This window comes from Chiloscyllium plagiosum, unplaced genomic scaffold, assembly GCF_037043375.1.
Source record: "Chiloscyllium plagiosum isolate Xiang-an unplaced genomic scaffold, Cpla_swu_hap1 HiC_scaffold_4, whole genome shotgun sequence".
Lineage (NCBI taxonomy): Eukaryota > Metazoa > Chordata > Chondrichthyes > Orectolobiformes > Hemiscylliidae > Chiloscyllium > Chiloscyllium plagiosum.
This window is the reverse complement of record NW_028270142.1, coordinates 36,186,925-36,202,125: the sequence shown is the minus strand read 5'-3', so window position 1 is coordinate 36,202,125 and position 15,201 is coordinate 36,186,925. Positions and strand designations below refer to the sequence as shown.

The 15,201-nt window shown below is 39.2% G+C and overlaps 1 protein-coding gene across 1 annotated transcript in view; it reads right to left on the bottom strand.

Moving 5' to 3' along the window:
- The window catches only part of itga9 (integrin, alpha 9), a 389,627-nt gene that overhangs the window by 145,749 nt on the left and 228,677 nt on the right, over positions 1-15,201 (bottom strand). The window contains exon 16 of the mRNA XM_043688825.2: positions 14,201-14,353. Coding sequence (XP_043544760.2) covers positions 14,201-14,353 — 153 coding nt within the window. The remainder of the gene's footprint in view (positions 1-14,200; positions 14,354-15,201) is intronic.

Below are 15,201 nucleotides of genomic sequence, written 5' to 3'. Positions count from 1 at the left end.
TAGGCTGAAAAGAGGATTGGTTAGATAATTAGAAGAGGAGGGTTGGTCTAAGTGGATTATATTCAGGATGGTAGGATGTAACAAGTGAAGTGCCACAGGAATTAATGTTGAGGTTTTAGTTATTTATAGTCCATACAAATGTCTTGGATAAAGCAATCAAAGGAATGGTTGTTAAATTGGGGTGGCACGGTGGCTCAGTGGTTAGCACTGCTGCCTCACAACACCATCAACCTGGGTTTGATTCTGTGTGGAGTTTACACATTCTCCCAGTGTCTGCGTGGGTTTCCTCTGGGTGCTCCGGTTTCCTCCCATAGTCCAAAGATGTGCAGGTTAGGTGAATTGGCCATGCTAAATTGCCCGTAGTGTTAGGTGCATTAGTCAGGGGTAAATGTAGGGGAATGGGTCTGGGTGGGTTGCTTTTCGGAGAGTCGGAGTGGACTTGTGTTGGGCCGAAGGCCTGTTTCCACACTGTAGGGAATCTAATCTAATCTAATCTAAATTTGCTGATGATATGAAGATATGCAGGTAGGTAAGTGACGACGGAGTTTGTAAAGGTTCAGAGAGGTAAACTAAGTGGGCAAAAATCTAGCAGATTTTATTGAATAATTCAACAAGCTTGAGGGGCCAAACAGTTTCCTCTTGCTTCTAATCACAGTTATACAGTAGATGTAAAGCCTTTCCAGCAGCATATATCTAAGTAAATTCACGAGAGCATTAAAACATTCCAGTACTCACAACAACATTTACAAATCCCCACCACCCAGACAATGCTAACCCCCTTCCTCATCACCAACCTCTCCTCTCCATGGCTCCTCCCCAAACCCATTCTCTTGGTTCACCCTCTGGAATCCTGGCACCTGTACAATCAATGTCAGAAGAGTCAGCATTGCCACAGAGTGATGGGGTGAGGTCAGGTTGAACATATTATTGGATGGTTATGGCATGAGGGAAGGGGGAAGAATGTTGTCTGGGGTGAGAGGGTGAGGGATAATACTGTTCAGGGAGAGGGAATAGATGAGGGAGAACATTGCACGGGGTGAGGGAGACGGTGAATAATGTCGGGAGTAAGGGAGCAAGGATATTGTTTTTGGATAGGCAGAGCTTGTTCATGCTGAACCAAAAATATCAACCATGGGATAAGTAACATTCATTGTGATTGTCAGGCCTATGCTCAGCACCAACAACTAAACAATTTGTACTTAAAGCAATAGAATATTCGAAGGCACTTCATGGGACAATTATGAAGCAAAGTATGATACTGAGCAAGTTAAAGACAATATTAGGGCAAATGTCCAAACCCTTTGTCAAAGGCATGAATTTTAAGAAGTGACTTAAAGGTTAGGGGTAGAATATTAGGCTGAAAAGAGGATTGGTTAGATAATTAGAAGAGGAGGGTTGGTCTAAGTGGATTATATTCAGGATGGTAGGATGTAACAAGTGAAGTGCCACAGAAATTAATGTTGAGGTTTTAGTTATTTATAGTCCATACAAATGTCTTGGATAAAGCAATCAAATGAATGGTTGTTAAATTGGGGTGGCACGGTGGCTCAGTGGTTAGCACTGCTGCCTCACAACACCATCAACCTGGGTTTGATTCTGTGTGGAGTTTACACATTCTCCCAGTGTCTGCGTGGGTTTCCTCTGGGTGCTCCGGTTTCCTCCTATAGTCCAAAGATGTGCAGGTTAGGTGAATTGGCCATGCTAAATTGCCCGTAGTGTTAGGTGCATTAGTCAGGAGTAGGAGGAGGTTTTCTAGAGATTAGGGCCTAAGCAACCAGAGACATAACCACCAATGATGGAGGAATTAAAATTGGGAATGTTCAAGAGACTAGAATTAGACTAGCACAGATGTCCTGGAGGGTTCAGAAACTGGAGGAGATTACAGAAAAAAGGAATGGCAAGGTCATAGAAGGATTTAAAAACAAAGATTAGAACTGTGAAATTGAGGCATTGTTTGAATAGCTACTTAAATGATCTTTAATACCATGTAAATTGAGCCTTTTGGTTAATGAAATAAGGGCAAAATTGTGGTCAGCGTGGCTCAGCTCTGATCAAGGCAGCTTTAATTGAATAACATTAGGAAACGAACTCAGATGAATAACCATTACATTTACCCTTTAATAGAATGGCGGTGGGAACAGAACTTACTTTGTTGGAGCAAGTGTCATTAATTTGCTATCTGCAGCGCAATAAGTGTTCAGACAGTTCTGAACTTGTATTTCAATAAATAAAGCATTTTGAACTAAATTATTAACAAGAATCAATTCTATTTAATATCTTAACATTCCTTGTTTTCAGATTGGGTTGCATTTGTCATTTGTAAAGCCAGGCATCTCACTTAAATCATGTAACAACACAATACCCTGTACTAAACAAGTTATGCTAGATTTCTAATGCAAATATCCTCAGGGCACAAGATCATCTGGACAGCATATTGAACACTAAGTGCTTTTTTTAAAAAAACTTTTAAGTCCTTCTATTAATGTTTTAAACAAAAGGACGGAGATCAATACTGACAATATTTCAGCTACAGCTAAACAAATTCAAGTATACCATGGAAATTGACTAACATCTTGAATTTCCTCAATTACAGTAATTATGAATCAGTTCATTGTAGGTGGGCAGTTCTCAGCGTTAGTCATGCACTGTTCACTTTCAGAAATTGGAATTTACATCTGTATGTTGTTACATGTTATATCCAAGCAATTCTTATTCTAATGCAAAATATTTTTATTCAAGAATCTGTCTTAGTTGAGTCAGAAGAATTTACACAAGATTGTTTAAAACATCAGTATTTTGTTTATCCAGTGTGTTAAATTGTTAATAAATGATTCTGTGCCTCAGAGTGCCAGGCGAGAGCAGCCCGATAATAATCATAAGGTGTTACGATACTTTATTGTCACTTTGGCATGAATGTGAAGAGGTGCTACCTGAGCTCCTCATCCACTAATGTCAGTGGTTATCATACCTTCCGCAATGTGATTTCCCAATAGACTTGAGTTATACTTCAATATAATGTAATTCAAATCAGAACTGGCACTCTTTCAAAAATGTTGACAAGATTGTAAAGATTTTAGGAACATTTTAAGGATGTGAATAGGTTTTTTTTAATGTCAGCAGAACTGAAGACACTCTCATATTCAGACGTTGAAGGCTTGTTATTAGGAATAGTACATCTCAACAACAACTCACATTTGAATAGTCTTTTAATATAGTAAAGCATTCCAACATGCTTTACATGCTGTACAATGCATTTACTTATGTGTCAGAGATATGTGTGTTCCATTAGCTGCATATTTAGCTGTCAGCCTGATGTTTATCAATTAATATTGTAATCGTAATTTACAACCAGAGTTGCATTTTTAGTTGCAGTTTAAACCACCAAATTCTCTAGTGTGTTTCCCTCTGGCAATCAGCATTCAACTTCTTCCTTCTGCATAGAATATTTATTGGCATTAGTCCCTTGATATAACAACTAGAGAATCCCATAGTGAATATCTATGCTCGATGACCAAGTTTTCACTTGCCAACAGTATATTACAAGATAGATAATGGACAGGGCTGCAGAGAATATCTGATAGAATGAAACCAGGAATGAGAGGCAGGCCAGAGGAGATTCACTCAGTTGATCCTGGGTATGGAAGGATTTTTTTTTATGAGGAGAGGTTGAGTTTGAATGCATTACAGTTTAGGAAAATGAGGTAAAATACAAAATACTTAGGGGGCTTAACAGGGATAATGCAAAGCAGTTATTTCCCATTGTGGGAGAATCTAGGATCTGAGGGCATAATCTCAGAGTAAAGGGTCATCTATTTAAGGTACAAATGAGGGGAAATTTCCTTTCATTGGGGTGAATTGTGAAGGATGAATCAAGAAATTCCTTGGAGCATTTTTGACTCCTCTGAAGTTACTTTTCCACAATTGCAGGTCTGGAAAAACAGGCAACATTTCATAAGGAAGGATTTTAACTTTGACAAATATGAACAATTGTGGGAACAAGCAAGCACCTCAAGTTATGGTGCATACCGATGGAAGACACACTCTATCCCCAAAAGAAAATTATGTACAAAGTTAAAAGTGTTTAGATGTAGCATGGTGAGGGTGAGTGTGTGTTTCCTCTTGTCTCCTGCTGAGGTCGAAGTGGGAGACCAAGAAACCCTCATGATTAACCGATAATTAAACTCTCAGCTCTGCTGATTGTATCTTGCATAGAGTTGTGTAGGATAGCATGATGAAATTATGTAAGCCTCAAATTATGAGAGTTATTTTACCCAAATATTTTGAGTCACACAAGAACTTCCATGGGCCTTGCTGAAAGATTTCAGCCAAGACCATCCTTAATTCAGTTGTTAAAAAACAGCCCAACACCTGATACTCAAATCTCCTCTATGTGCAAAAGGGAAATACCTGATCTCCATTCAACAGTGCTCTAAAATTATCCATGAAATAGAACCATGGGCCAACTTGGGCTTATCTTTAACTACTGCTTATGTCAATTTTTATCCAATAAAGTCTTTGCAAACATGGATCCATTGGCAAAATACCCTCATGCTCAGGATTTCTCAAACTACAAACATGAATAGCATAAACATAAAAATATACTTATTGCACTCAAAATAAACACTGAGGTAATGAGAACTTATGTATGCTCAGGAAGAAGAAAAGACAAGGTTACACGCAGAATTCTAAACAATAATATGGGGGTGGAGGCAGAGTCAGTGTAGAAGCTTAGCTGCCTAAAAGTTGAATTAGGGCTACTGTGTAGCAGATGGAAGTTCAAATAATTTACTTACTCATCTCAAGGGAAAATACAAAATCTAAATTAAAAGGGTCCAAGATGGAAAAACTGTTAGAGAGAGGTTTAATTGACCATAGGACACAGAAAGCAGTGGCAGAGGTGATGTGTGATGGTCTTGTCAATACTGTCAGTAGTTCACTGAAAAAAAAGTGTCAGAAAATAGAGATAAGTGTTCTACTTTAAAAAGGGATCAATAATTATAATCTAATAACCACAGATGAGTGAATTAAACTTTGCGAGAGGAACTTAGTTAAAAGCATCATTAGCTTTGCTCATTATGATCACCTAGAATATTTCATGTGATAGAGGACACATAACAGAGCATCATGATATGTATATAACCCAGCTGTTCAAAGTCATTAGAACAGTATTTTGGGGAGGTACCGTGGGCATTATCTAATTGGATTTTCAAAATGTTCTTGATTATTTTGGAACAGTCCTTTTGAAGATATTTATATTCCACGATTTAGGGATCACAAATAAAAATTGCCTAATTCTACAGAACATGAATGTGGACTCATTGAATAACTGACATGTGCCCTTTATACTTTTGTAAGCAATTCCTCTTGCAATGAATGGTAACAGCCTATTAGCCTTCCTAATTACATGCTGGAGCTGCGTACTAACCTTTTGCAACGTATGCACCTGAATATTCAAATGCTTCTGCATCTCAAAGCTCTGTAAACTCTCACCATTTAAATCTTTTTTTTGTTCTTTCTGCCAAAATACACAATACACATGTTTCTACATTATATGCCATTTTCCAAATATTTATCCACTCATTTTATTTATTCATATCTCTTTGCGAGTCCGTTTAGTTTCTTTTCACAACTTACTTTCCTATCCAGCTTTGTGTCATCAGCAAATTTAGCAACTATACCTTTGGTCCCTTCATCCAAATTATCTTTTTTTTAAATTAAAATTCCAGCACTGACCCCGTGACACACCACTCATGACATCTTGTCCCATTTATGCCATACCTGCTTCCAGTTAGCAAGCCAATCGTCTATCCATAACCATATATTACCCCCTACACCATGAGCTTTTATTTTCTACAATAACTTTTGATGTGGTACCTTATCAAATGCCTTTTGAAAACTGAACCACAGAAAGGCTACTGGTTCAGCTTTATCGACAGCATGTTACCTCCTCAGGGAACCTCAGGAAATTGCTTAAAATTGATATCCTTTCACTCTGCCTGATTACCTTGAGCTTTTGTAACTGTTTTGTTATGATGTCCTTAATAATAATGACTTCAACATCTTCCGTATGACAGATGTTAAGCTAACTGTTCTGGTTTCCTGCTTTCTGCCTCCATTTCTATTGAATGAAGGAGCTACATTTGCTATTTTCCAAAACTTCCCAGAATCTAGAGAATTTTTGAAAATTAAAACCAATACATCAATTATTGTTCGAAACAATTTTTTAATTTCCTAAAGTGAACTCCATTAGCAACTGGGATTTTGTCAGCCTGCTGTTCCAACCATGTGCTCTACAACCTGGCTTCCTAAATTCTTCTCTGTTGTGTGAAAACCATCATTGACTTACAGATCTATCACTCCAACTTTCCTAATTTACTGTCCTCCTCAAATGTCCTGTACCCTTCAATATTCAAGTCCTAATCTCTGCCATCCATCAGATCATGCTTATTTAGATCTGCATCACCAAGTCATTTGTTCTGTTTTCAATGCTTATGCATTCAGATTAAGAGCCTTTAATTTCACCACTTTATTACTGTTGTAATATCTAGCTTTATCTGTTGATTTACTTTTAGCCTTATGCTCTCTATTTCTGCCATGGTCTCTTTATAATTTCCCATATAAGTGTCTCCCTCTCTTGTCTTATCCCTATATTTTGACTTATCGCATCTTCTCAAATTTGACTCCTTACTCTCACTACTTAAGAACATGAGAACTAGGAGCAGGAGTAGGCCATCTGGCACTTTGAGCCTGCTCACCAACCCCCTCAACTCCGGAATCAACCCAGTGAACCTCCTCTGCACCCCCTCTGGTGTCAGTACATCATTTTTCAAGTAAGGAGACTAAAACTGCATGGAGTACTCCAAGTGTGGCCTCACCAGCATCCTATAACAGCTGCAACATGACCTCCCTGCTTTTCAACTCAATCCCTTTAGTAATGAAGGACAAAATTCCATTTGCCTTTTAATTACCTGTTGCACCTGCAGACCAACCTTCTGTGATTCGTGCACAAGGACACCCAGGTCCCTCTGCACAGCAGCATGCTGCAATTTCTTATGATTCAAGTAATAGTCCTTTTTACTGTTATTCCTACCAAAATGGATGACTTCACATTCATTAACCTTGTATTCCATCTGGTAGACCTTTGCTAACTGGCTTAAACTATCTATCTATATCCCTTTGCAAAGTTTCACAGTCCTCTGTACATTTTGCTCTACGACTCATCTTAGTGACATCTGCAAATCTTGACGGACCACATGTGATCCCCAACTCCAAATCATCTTGGTAAATTGTGAATAGTTGCAACCCCAACGCTGATACCTATTCAGTGCTATGGTCATTTCCTCACATCCCATTACTAAATCCCCCTTCTCATCCTCTAAAGGACCAAAGTTTACTTTAGCTGCTCTTTTTTTGTTTTATATATTTACCGAAACCTTTGCTCTCTGTCTTTATATTCTGAACTAATTTTTTTCTCATATTCTATCTTACTTTTCCTTATAGCTCTTTTTTGTGACTTTCTGTTGACCTTTCAAGCTTTCTCAATTTAGATTAGATTACATTAGATTGCATTACAGTGTGGAAACAGGCCCTTCGGCCCAACAAGTCCACACCGACCCGCCGAAGCGCAACCCACACATACCCCTAACCTAACACTACGGGCAATTTAGTATGGCCAATTCACCTGACCTGCACATCTTTGGACTGTGGGAGGAAACCGGAGCACCCGGAGGAAACCCACGCAGACACGGGGAGAACGTGCAAACTCCACACAGTCAGTCACCTGAGGTGGGAATTGAACCCCGGACTCTGGCGCTGTGAGGCAGCAGTGCTAATCTTCTACCTTCCCTCTGATCTTGGCCAGTTTGTAAGCTTTCTCTTTCAAATTAATAGCCTCCCTTATTTCCTTAGGCACCCATGGCAGATTACACTTTTTCCTACAGTCCTTCCTTTTCACTGGTTTAACATTTAAAAATATTTAAAACATTCCGTCTACGTTCCTAGTTACATGGCTCATTAGAACACTGGTCCTGGCAGAGTTCAAGTGTATACTGCCCTCTGGTACAGCCCCACTTTCCCTTATTCTCTGTATTTCTGCCATGGTCTCTTTATAATTTCCCATATAAGTGTCTCCCTCTCTTGTCTTATCCCTATATTTTGACTTATCGCATCTTCTCAAATTTGACTCCTTACTCCCACTACTTAAGAACTTCAAAATACTGGTGTCAGATCCCCATGAATGAGAACTCACTTTTATCACTCTGGTCTCCAAGCTCCTTTCTCACTTACTCTATGCCAGTTTGTAAATAGCTCAGGTAATTATCTAGAAATTATTACATTTAACATTTTGCTTCTTACTTTGGTGCCTAGCTCTTCATCTTGACTACTCAGAACTTCTTTCCTTGTGCTACCTATGTCCCTGGTATCTAGATGAACCCTGCAATAAGTAGATAAAAGCAAAATACTGTGGATGCTGAAAGGTATGGAGAATATTAGAGAAACACAGCAGGTCCACCAGCATCAATAGAGAGAGAAATAGAGTAAAGATTTCGAGCTCGATATGAGTATTCTTTAGAATCACAAACCACAATAAGTGGATCCTACCCCTCTGACTGAGTTGCTCTACAGCCTTCAGAAGATCTCTAGAACCCTGGCACTAAGCAAGCAACCAAGCCTCTAGACTTTTGCTTTTATTTTGCTGCAGAGAACAGTATCAATCTTCCTCACTATACTGTTCGCTCCTTCCACTACTTTCCTATCTGCTTCCTCATTTAAGTGGCTTCTTGTACCACAATGCCGGTGTCTATTAGTTTATCCATTCCGCAGTCCTCACATTTATCTAAACTAGCTGAGAAGACCTCAAATTGATTGCTTAACTATAAATACTGAGGTACTTGCACTGGGTCCCCTGAGATGCCTTACTTATAAATACACCCACCTCTCCATGTCAAATGATGAAACGAGAAGACCCTAACTGAAAGGTGTGGCCACCTTGCTGGATAGAGTGCCCAGGTAACTTTCCCCTTCCCTGATATGTCACAGTCTCTGTTGTCCAGCCTCCAGCTCCAACTCTCAGGTGAAGCTGCTTAAGTTGCAAATGTTTGCCACAGACATGTTTGTTCTGATCGAGAAATCACAAATTGTGCAACTGCAAGCATCAATTGCCCTGCATCTTTAAGCCCTAATTTATATGATTATTAATTCTTTGTCTCTCACTAGCAATTATTGTACTAACTTGATAATGAAATCCAATAAACATTGTCACTTCAAAATAAGTTAAATAATGCAATATTTACTTTCTTTCCAAAAGGCATTCAACACAATGCCACACACTCAATAGACTTGAAGAAATATACACCTCCCTGAATAAAAGGGATGAAAGTAACATGGATACAAAACTGGCTGAGGGATAAGAAACAGCGACTAATCCCTAATAGGTATTTTTCGAGCTGGAAGAAGATTTGTAGTTGAAGTCACCTGTGGTCGGTATTAGAACCCTTACTTTTCCTGATATATATTAATGATCTACAACTTGGTGTGCCGGAGATAATTTCAAAGTTTGCACTTGATAAAAAATTTGGGAGAACTGCAAACTCTTAGGACAATGCAGGACTTTAAAAGCACATTGACACATAGTAGAGAGGACAGATAGGTGGCAGGTGAAGCTCAATGAAGAGAAGTGTGAATCAATTAGTAGAAAAGCAATTTATTGTCACTTAAGTGAAAAGTGTTTGAAGTGACCATATTCCAGCCCCTATATTAATAACAGAAATCATATATAAAAAAGTTAAGACAAAATCCAACTTTGCTCAATTCACAGCTCATGGTTTCACAAGGTCAAGGAAAAGACAGGAACCCACATTCTCCAATGCTGCAGAAAGTCTACATCGAAGCCCCTGAGTAATGAAATGTAGAGAGACTACAAAATAAGGGGTACTACTCTGAAAGATGTGCAGGAGCATAGAAACCTGGAAGTATACACACATAAATCAAAGGATATAGGACAGTAGAGAGAGCTGTTAGCAAAGCATATAGCATTCTAGGCTTCATCAATAAGGGTCAAGAGACCAACAGCAGGGAGATAATGCTGAGATTCAGGAAGACACCAGTTAAACTTAGTTCTGGGCATCTCACTATTGGAAGGATGTAAGTGCATGGGAGAGAAAACAGAAGAGGTTTGTAAGAAGGATTCCAGGAAGGTGACACTTAAGACATGAGGATCGCTTTAAGAATTTGAGATTGTTTGAAGAGAACATGAAGAGGCGATCTGATTGAAATTTTCAAAATCATGAGACACCTGGAGAGAGGGAATATGGAGAAACTGCTCCCCCTCCCAAACAGATCAAAAATCAGAAGGTACAGTTCTAAAGTATTTTACAAATGTAGCAAATGTGAAATGAGAAAACACTTTTTCACACAGTGTGTATTTAGGGTCTGGTATTCACTGCCAGGTGGTGTAGTGGGAGCAGGTTCAACTGAGGCACTCAAGAGGACATTGTTTCTATTTAAATAATAATCCAATGTACCCGTAAAAGGCAGTAGATTAGCACTAAATTAGTGCAACAAGCAGACGCAATAAATCAACAGCCTCTTCTGAAGTGCTACAATTCTGTGATTCTGCTAAAGTCACTTCAATAAGTCTAAGCTATGGAAATGCACATTGTTTTCAAAGTTACATATTTCTCCATTTCAGCATTTTACGCACAATATTTTATGTAAATTTTAAAGACTTCCTTGCCTGCACTCACAGGGAATATAATTTGTAATTTCTGTGCAATGGGGCACTGGTTTGAGAAATGTTCATAGCTATTCATATCAAGATGGATAAGTTACAAAATTGGACCACCCACCTCATCTAAATAATTTCAATGTAGGAATCTGAGTCTCCCACGTTCTCTCTATGGAGTGCTGGCAGCACAGTCAACCCAGTGAGTAGGGCTGGAAACATAGTTTCCTACTCACACAATAAAGGCAGCTTGTTTTATATTTAAAGACGAGTTTCTCTTAAAGGCAAGTTGAATAGACATTTTTGCCACATTAGAAAATAATGAATAAAGCAGAAGGATCCAGACAAGTGGTTGCGGTGTTGAATGTATCATTGCTCTGGCTTGCAGATGAGGACAGACATTATAAACCCACAGAAAACCAGGTAACTCTTAAAACCTCTCAGAATGGCACAGGAGTGTGTAGCTAGGAGGATCAATTCCCAAAGTCCAGATCTGAGATCCTAGCCGCATTAAATCTCATAAACCTAGACAGATCATGCATGACAATGATTATATCTTATCATGACATCCTCTATTCATTGCACCATTAGCTACTCCTGATATGCACTACATTCTTATCATTCATGCAGCACTAGGCCTTGAAATTCAGGATTCATACGTAGCATTTAGATTTCCAAATCACTCTCTGACTCCTATCAACGCTTCTAGTCTCTCTGGTATCTACATAAGTTATTCTTCCGTGCCAGGCACATCACAACATTATAACATTCACTGAAATTCTGCTTTTCTCTTTAAGACCAGATAGCACACAATGAAAGGAGCTACGTAGAGCAGAATTGACAGGAGACTGTCTGCATCTCTTGAGTCCCACAGAGCAGATACTTTGCAGTGGTGTCTGCTGCATCCAATATCACTGACTGCATTGGAGAGGATAGCATCTTTCTGCCTCTGTCCTTTCACTGCTCCCAGGACACATCCACCTTGATATTTGTATGATCAAAAGGCTGCTGATGGCATGACCATGAAACCTTGTTTTCCACTTCATCCCATCCCTGCTTACCCTACCCAAACTTTTCCCTTCCAAATTCTTATTTTCAGAAAGGCACAAAGTACTGCCTGTCTAACCTCTGGAGGGAATGGGAGGAGGATCAGCAAAAATTGCTTGATTTGAAATTTGCAGCCACCAGTATGAATATTGGCACTCATTTTACCTGGAAGGTTACTGGACTGACAGGATAAGAAAGTGTTGAGTCATCCAGGTATGGATATGTAAAGCTAGGTGTAAATGATGGATGCTAGCTCTCTCCAGAGGGCAAGAGCACAGACAAGTTCTCGCTGCAGAAGATTCAGATAAAGATATCATAGAGGCATGTCTACTGAGATGCTGGGTGTTTGACTGGCCTGCTCGACTTACCTCTGTCATGTTAAGGAGCATGGAGGAATTCTTGCCCAAGTGTCTTCACCCCATTTTAAATTGTAACATTCAGTTTATATCGCCTCACCTTATTCTTCCTACCAAAATGCATCATAAGCAATCTCATGTCTATTCATTTCACTAACCCATCTATGAGCCCTGAAATCTGTTACTATCCTCCTTGAAGTTTACTTTATTTGGAGTTTCATGTCATCAAAATGTTGAAATTATGCCGTTAATATCCAAACCCAAATTTTAAAAAATCGTTGCTCTTAAGGCTGATTTCTGGAGAAAATTATTATGAGCTTCTTCTCACCAGTCTGAAAATCAAACATTTAAAGTAAACAAAACTCTAGCTAAACCAATTTTGTCACCATGCTGCCAATGTCCTTTTAGTTCCCCAAGTTTCAATTATGTAACCAGTTAATTATGTACTTTGTAAAAACGCCTTTTGAAAATACAATACACTACATCAACCACACTACCATCATCAACTCTCTCTATTACAATTATAAAATAACTCGATCAAGTTAGCCAAAACTAACCTCCCTTTTAAAAATTCACATAAAGTCCTGGTTATTAGCAAATAACTTTGCAAATGACAATTAATTTCCATGAATTATTTTCTCTAAAAATTTCCACAATTTGATATTAGGTTGATCGATGTGTAGTTTTCAGGTTTGTTAAAAATATCTTCAAACCAAGACTGATTTTAATGGGCCTGCTTCCCAATGGAGTCATTATTAATGGGATAACCCACAGCTTGCTGTTAGCTCTACTTCTGTTCATTACTTTTGGTACTGGACGCAGGGAATTTAACATGATTATTACATTCATACATAATATTCAATTGAGTAGTAAAGTCACGATCTTAGAAGAAAGGAATTGACTGAAAATTGGATTTGGACAGTGTATTAGATCAGAAGTAAACGTTTGCCTGGAAATGGAACATAGAAGAGCACCAAGCATGATCTCCAACTTGTCTGAGTAGGAGCCAGGCTTTATGATGATGGTTTGGAGATGATGGAAAAGAACAGGCCCAAAGGGCAACTGATTCGGGGCTTCAAAAAAATCACAAGCAAATTATATATAATTTGAAATGAGTGAGCCACGTAGAATTAAGGTGTCATCCATTTAAAAAGCAAAAAACTAATTTAGATGTATCGGTCTTAATTGTCTTAGAAAATTTGGGTCATCCTTACATTTACCCGATCACCTATGAAAAGTTGTAGAGAAATTGTTGACAAATTCCTGAATTGCCTCCATGCTTTTTTGCTCCTTCCAAGTGGTAAGGTGAGGTGGGATTGAGGATAGGTACATTTGAATCAATCTTGTGAAAACAGGATAAGTGTCCACAAGCCTGAATTTTCTTTCTCATCTGAAATACATAGTATATGTATGTGTGCTACATATTAATGTTAAGTTAAGTCAGTAAACATGATAGTACAAACATAAGTTAATTATTTTGTTGTAGAGAAAATCACGTGAACATTGTGAAGTAAATAATACACATCCCTTCACAATTAGATCAAAGGATAATTATTCAACAAGATTCTCCACTTCACAATCTATCCATCACCATTAAAATTATCCCATTATCCAAATTGTCCTTAGATCATTTTCAGCACTTAAATGGCTTCACACATTTTTCAATCAATTACACAGCAATTTCAACTAGATGGGACTGTAAGTGACTGTTTTGTGAATAATTATGAGATTTTCATTAACCCTTTGATCTCTCAAATGACTTTGCCAGGTTTTTAATTCATTCAAAACATCTGCTGAATTAATATCAGTGATTTATTGTCAGAACATCACTCTGTCAGAAAGTAAAACTTCTGATAAAGAATGATTCAATCAAATTCCAGAAGTTAAACACTGAGTTCATGATATTGGTTTGTGCAAAGAAAACCTATTACTGTTCTCAAGGGGTTACAGTGAATGGATTTGCCTGTTGCTGACCATGGTACAAGTCTGCTTAGAGCTTGTACTTTCCATTAAAAAAAACTACATAAAGAACAAAGAATGTGGCATCTGTTGTGCAGTAAAGTCTAAATTTCACCTGGTTTTGCTGAGCCAGTTTCTGTCCTTTTCTCCAGCGCAGGATTGGTTTTAAAGCTGGAAGCTCCTTCTCAGACTTGCCAGCAATGAGGTGCTTGCCCAAGTTGTATGTAACTTCAAACACAATTGGTGTTATCACATCCTTCACCTCCCGCTGTAGAAGAAAGCAAATTAAGAAATTTCTCAACAAGGCACAATAGGCATAAGAACAGAAAATGCTGGAAATACCCAGCTATTCTAGCAGCATCTACTTTGAGAGCAACAGATTTCCACCAAATGCTTTTGTATGGTATATCAGAAACCCCGGGGCTGAAAATGTGTTGCTGGAAAAGCGCAGCAGGTCAGGCAGCATCCAAGGAACAGGAGAATTGATGTTTCAGGCATGATCCCTTTTTCAGGAATGAGGAAAGTGTGCCAAGCAGGCTAAGATAAAAGGTAGGAAGGAGGGACTTGGGGGAGGGGCGTTGGAAATGTGATAGGTGGAAGGAGGTTAAGGTGAGGGTGATAGGCCGGAGTGGGGGTGGGCGCGGAGAGGTCAGGAAGAAGATTGCAGTTAGGAAGGTGGTGCTGAGTTCGAGGGCTGGGACTGAGACAAGGTGGGAGATGGGGAAATGAGGAAGCTAGAGAAATCTGCATTCATCCCTTGTGGTTGGAGGGTTCCTAAGCGGAAGATGAGGCGCTCTTCCTCCAGCCGTCGTGTTGCGATGGAGGAGTCCAAGGACCTGCATGTCCTTGGTGGAGTGGGAGGGGGAGTTGAAGTGTTGAGCCACGGAGTGGTTGGGTTGGTTGGTCCGGGTGTCCCAGAGGTGTTCTCTGATATGTTCTGCAAGTAGGCGGCCTGTCTCCCCAATATAGAGGAGGCCACATCGGGTGCAGCAGATGCAGTAAATGATGTGTGTGGAGGTGCAGGTGAATTTGTGGTGGATATGGAAGGATCCCTTGGGGCCTTGGAGGGAAGTAAGGGGGGAGGTGTGGGCGCAAGTTTTGCATTTCTTGCGGATG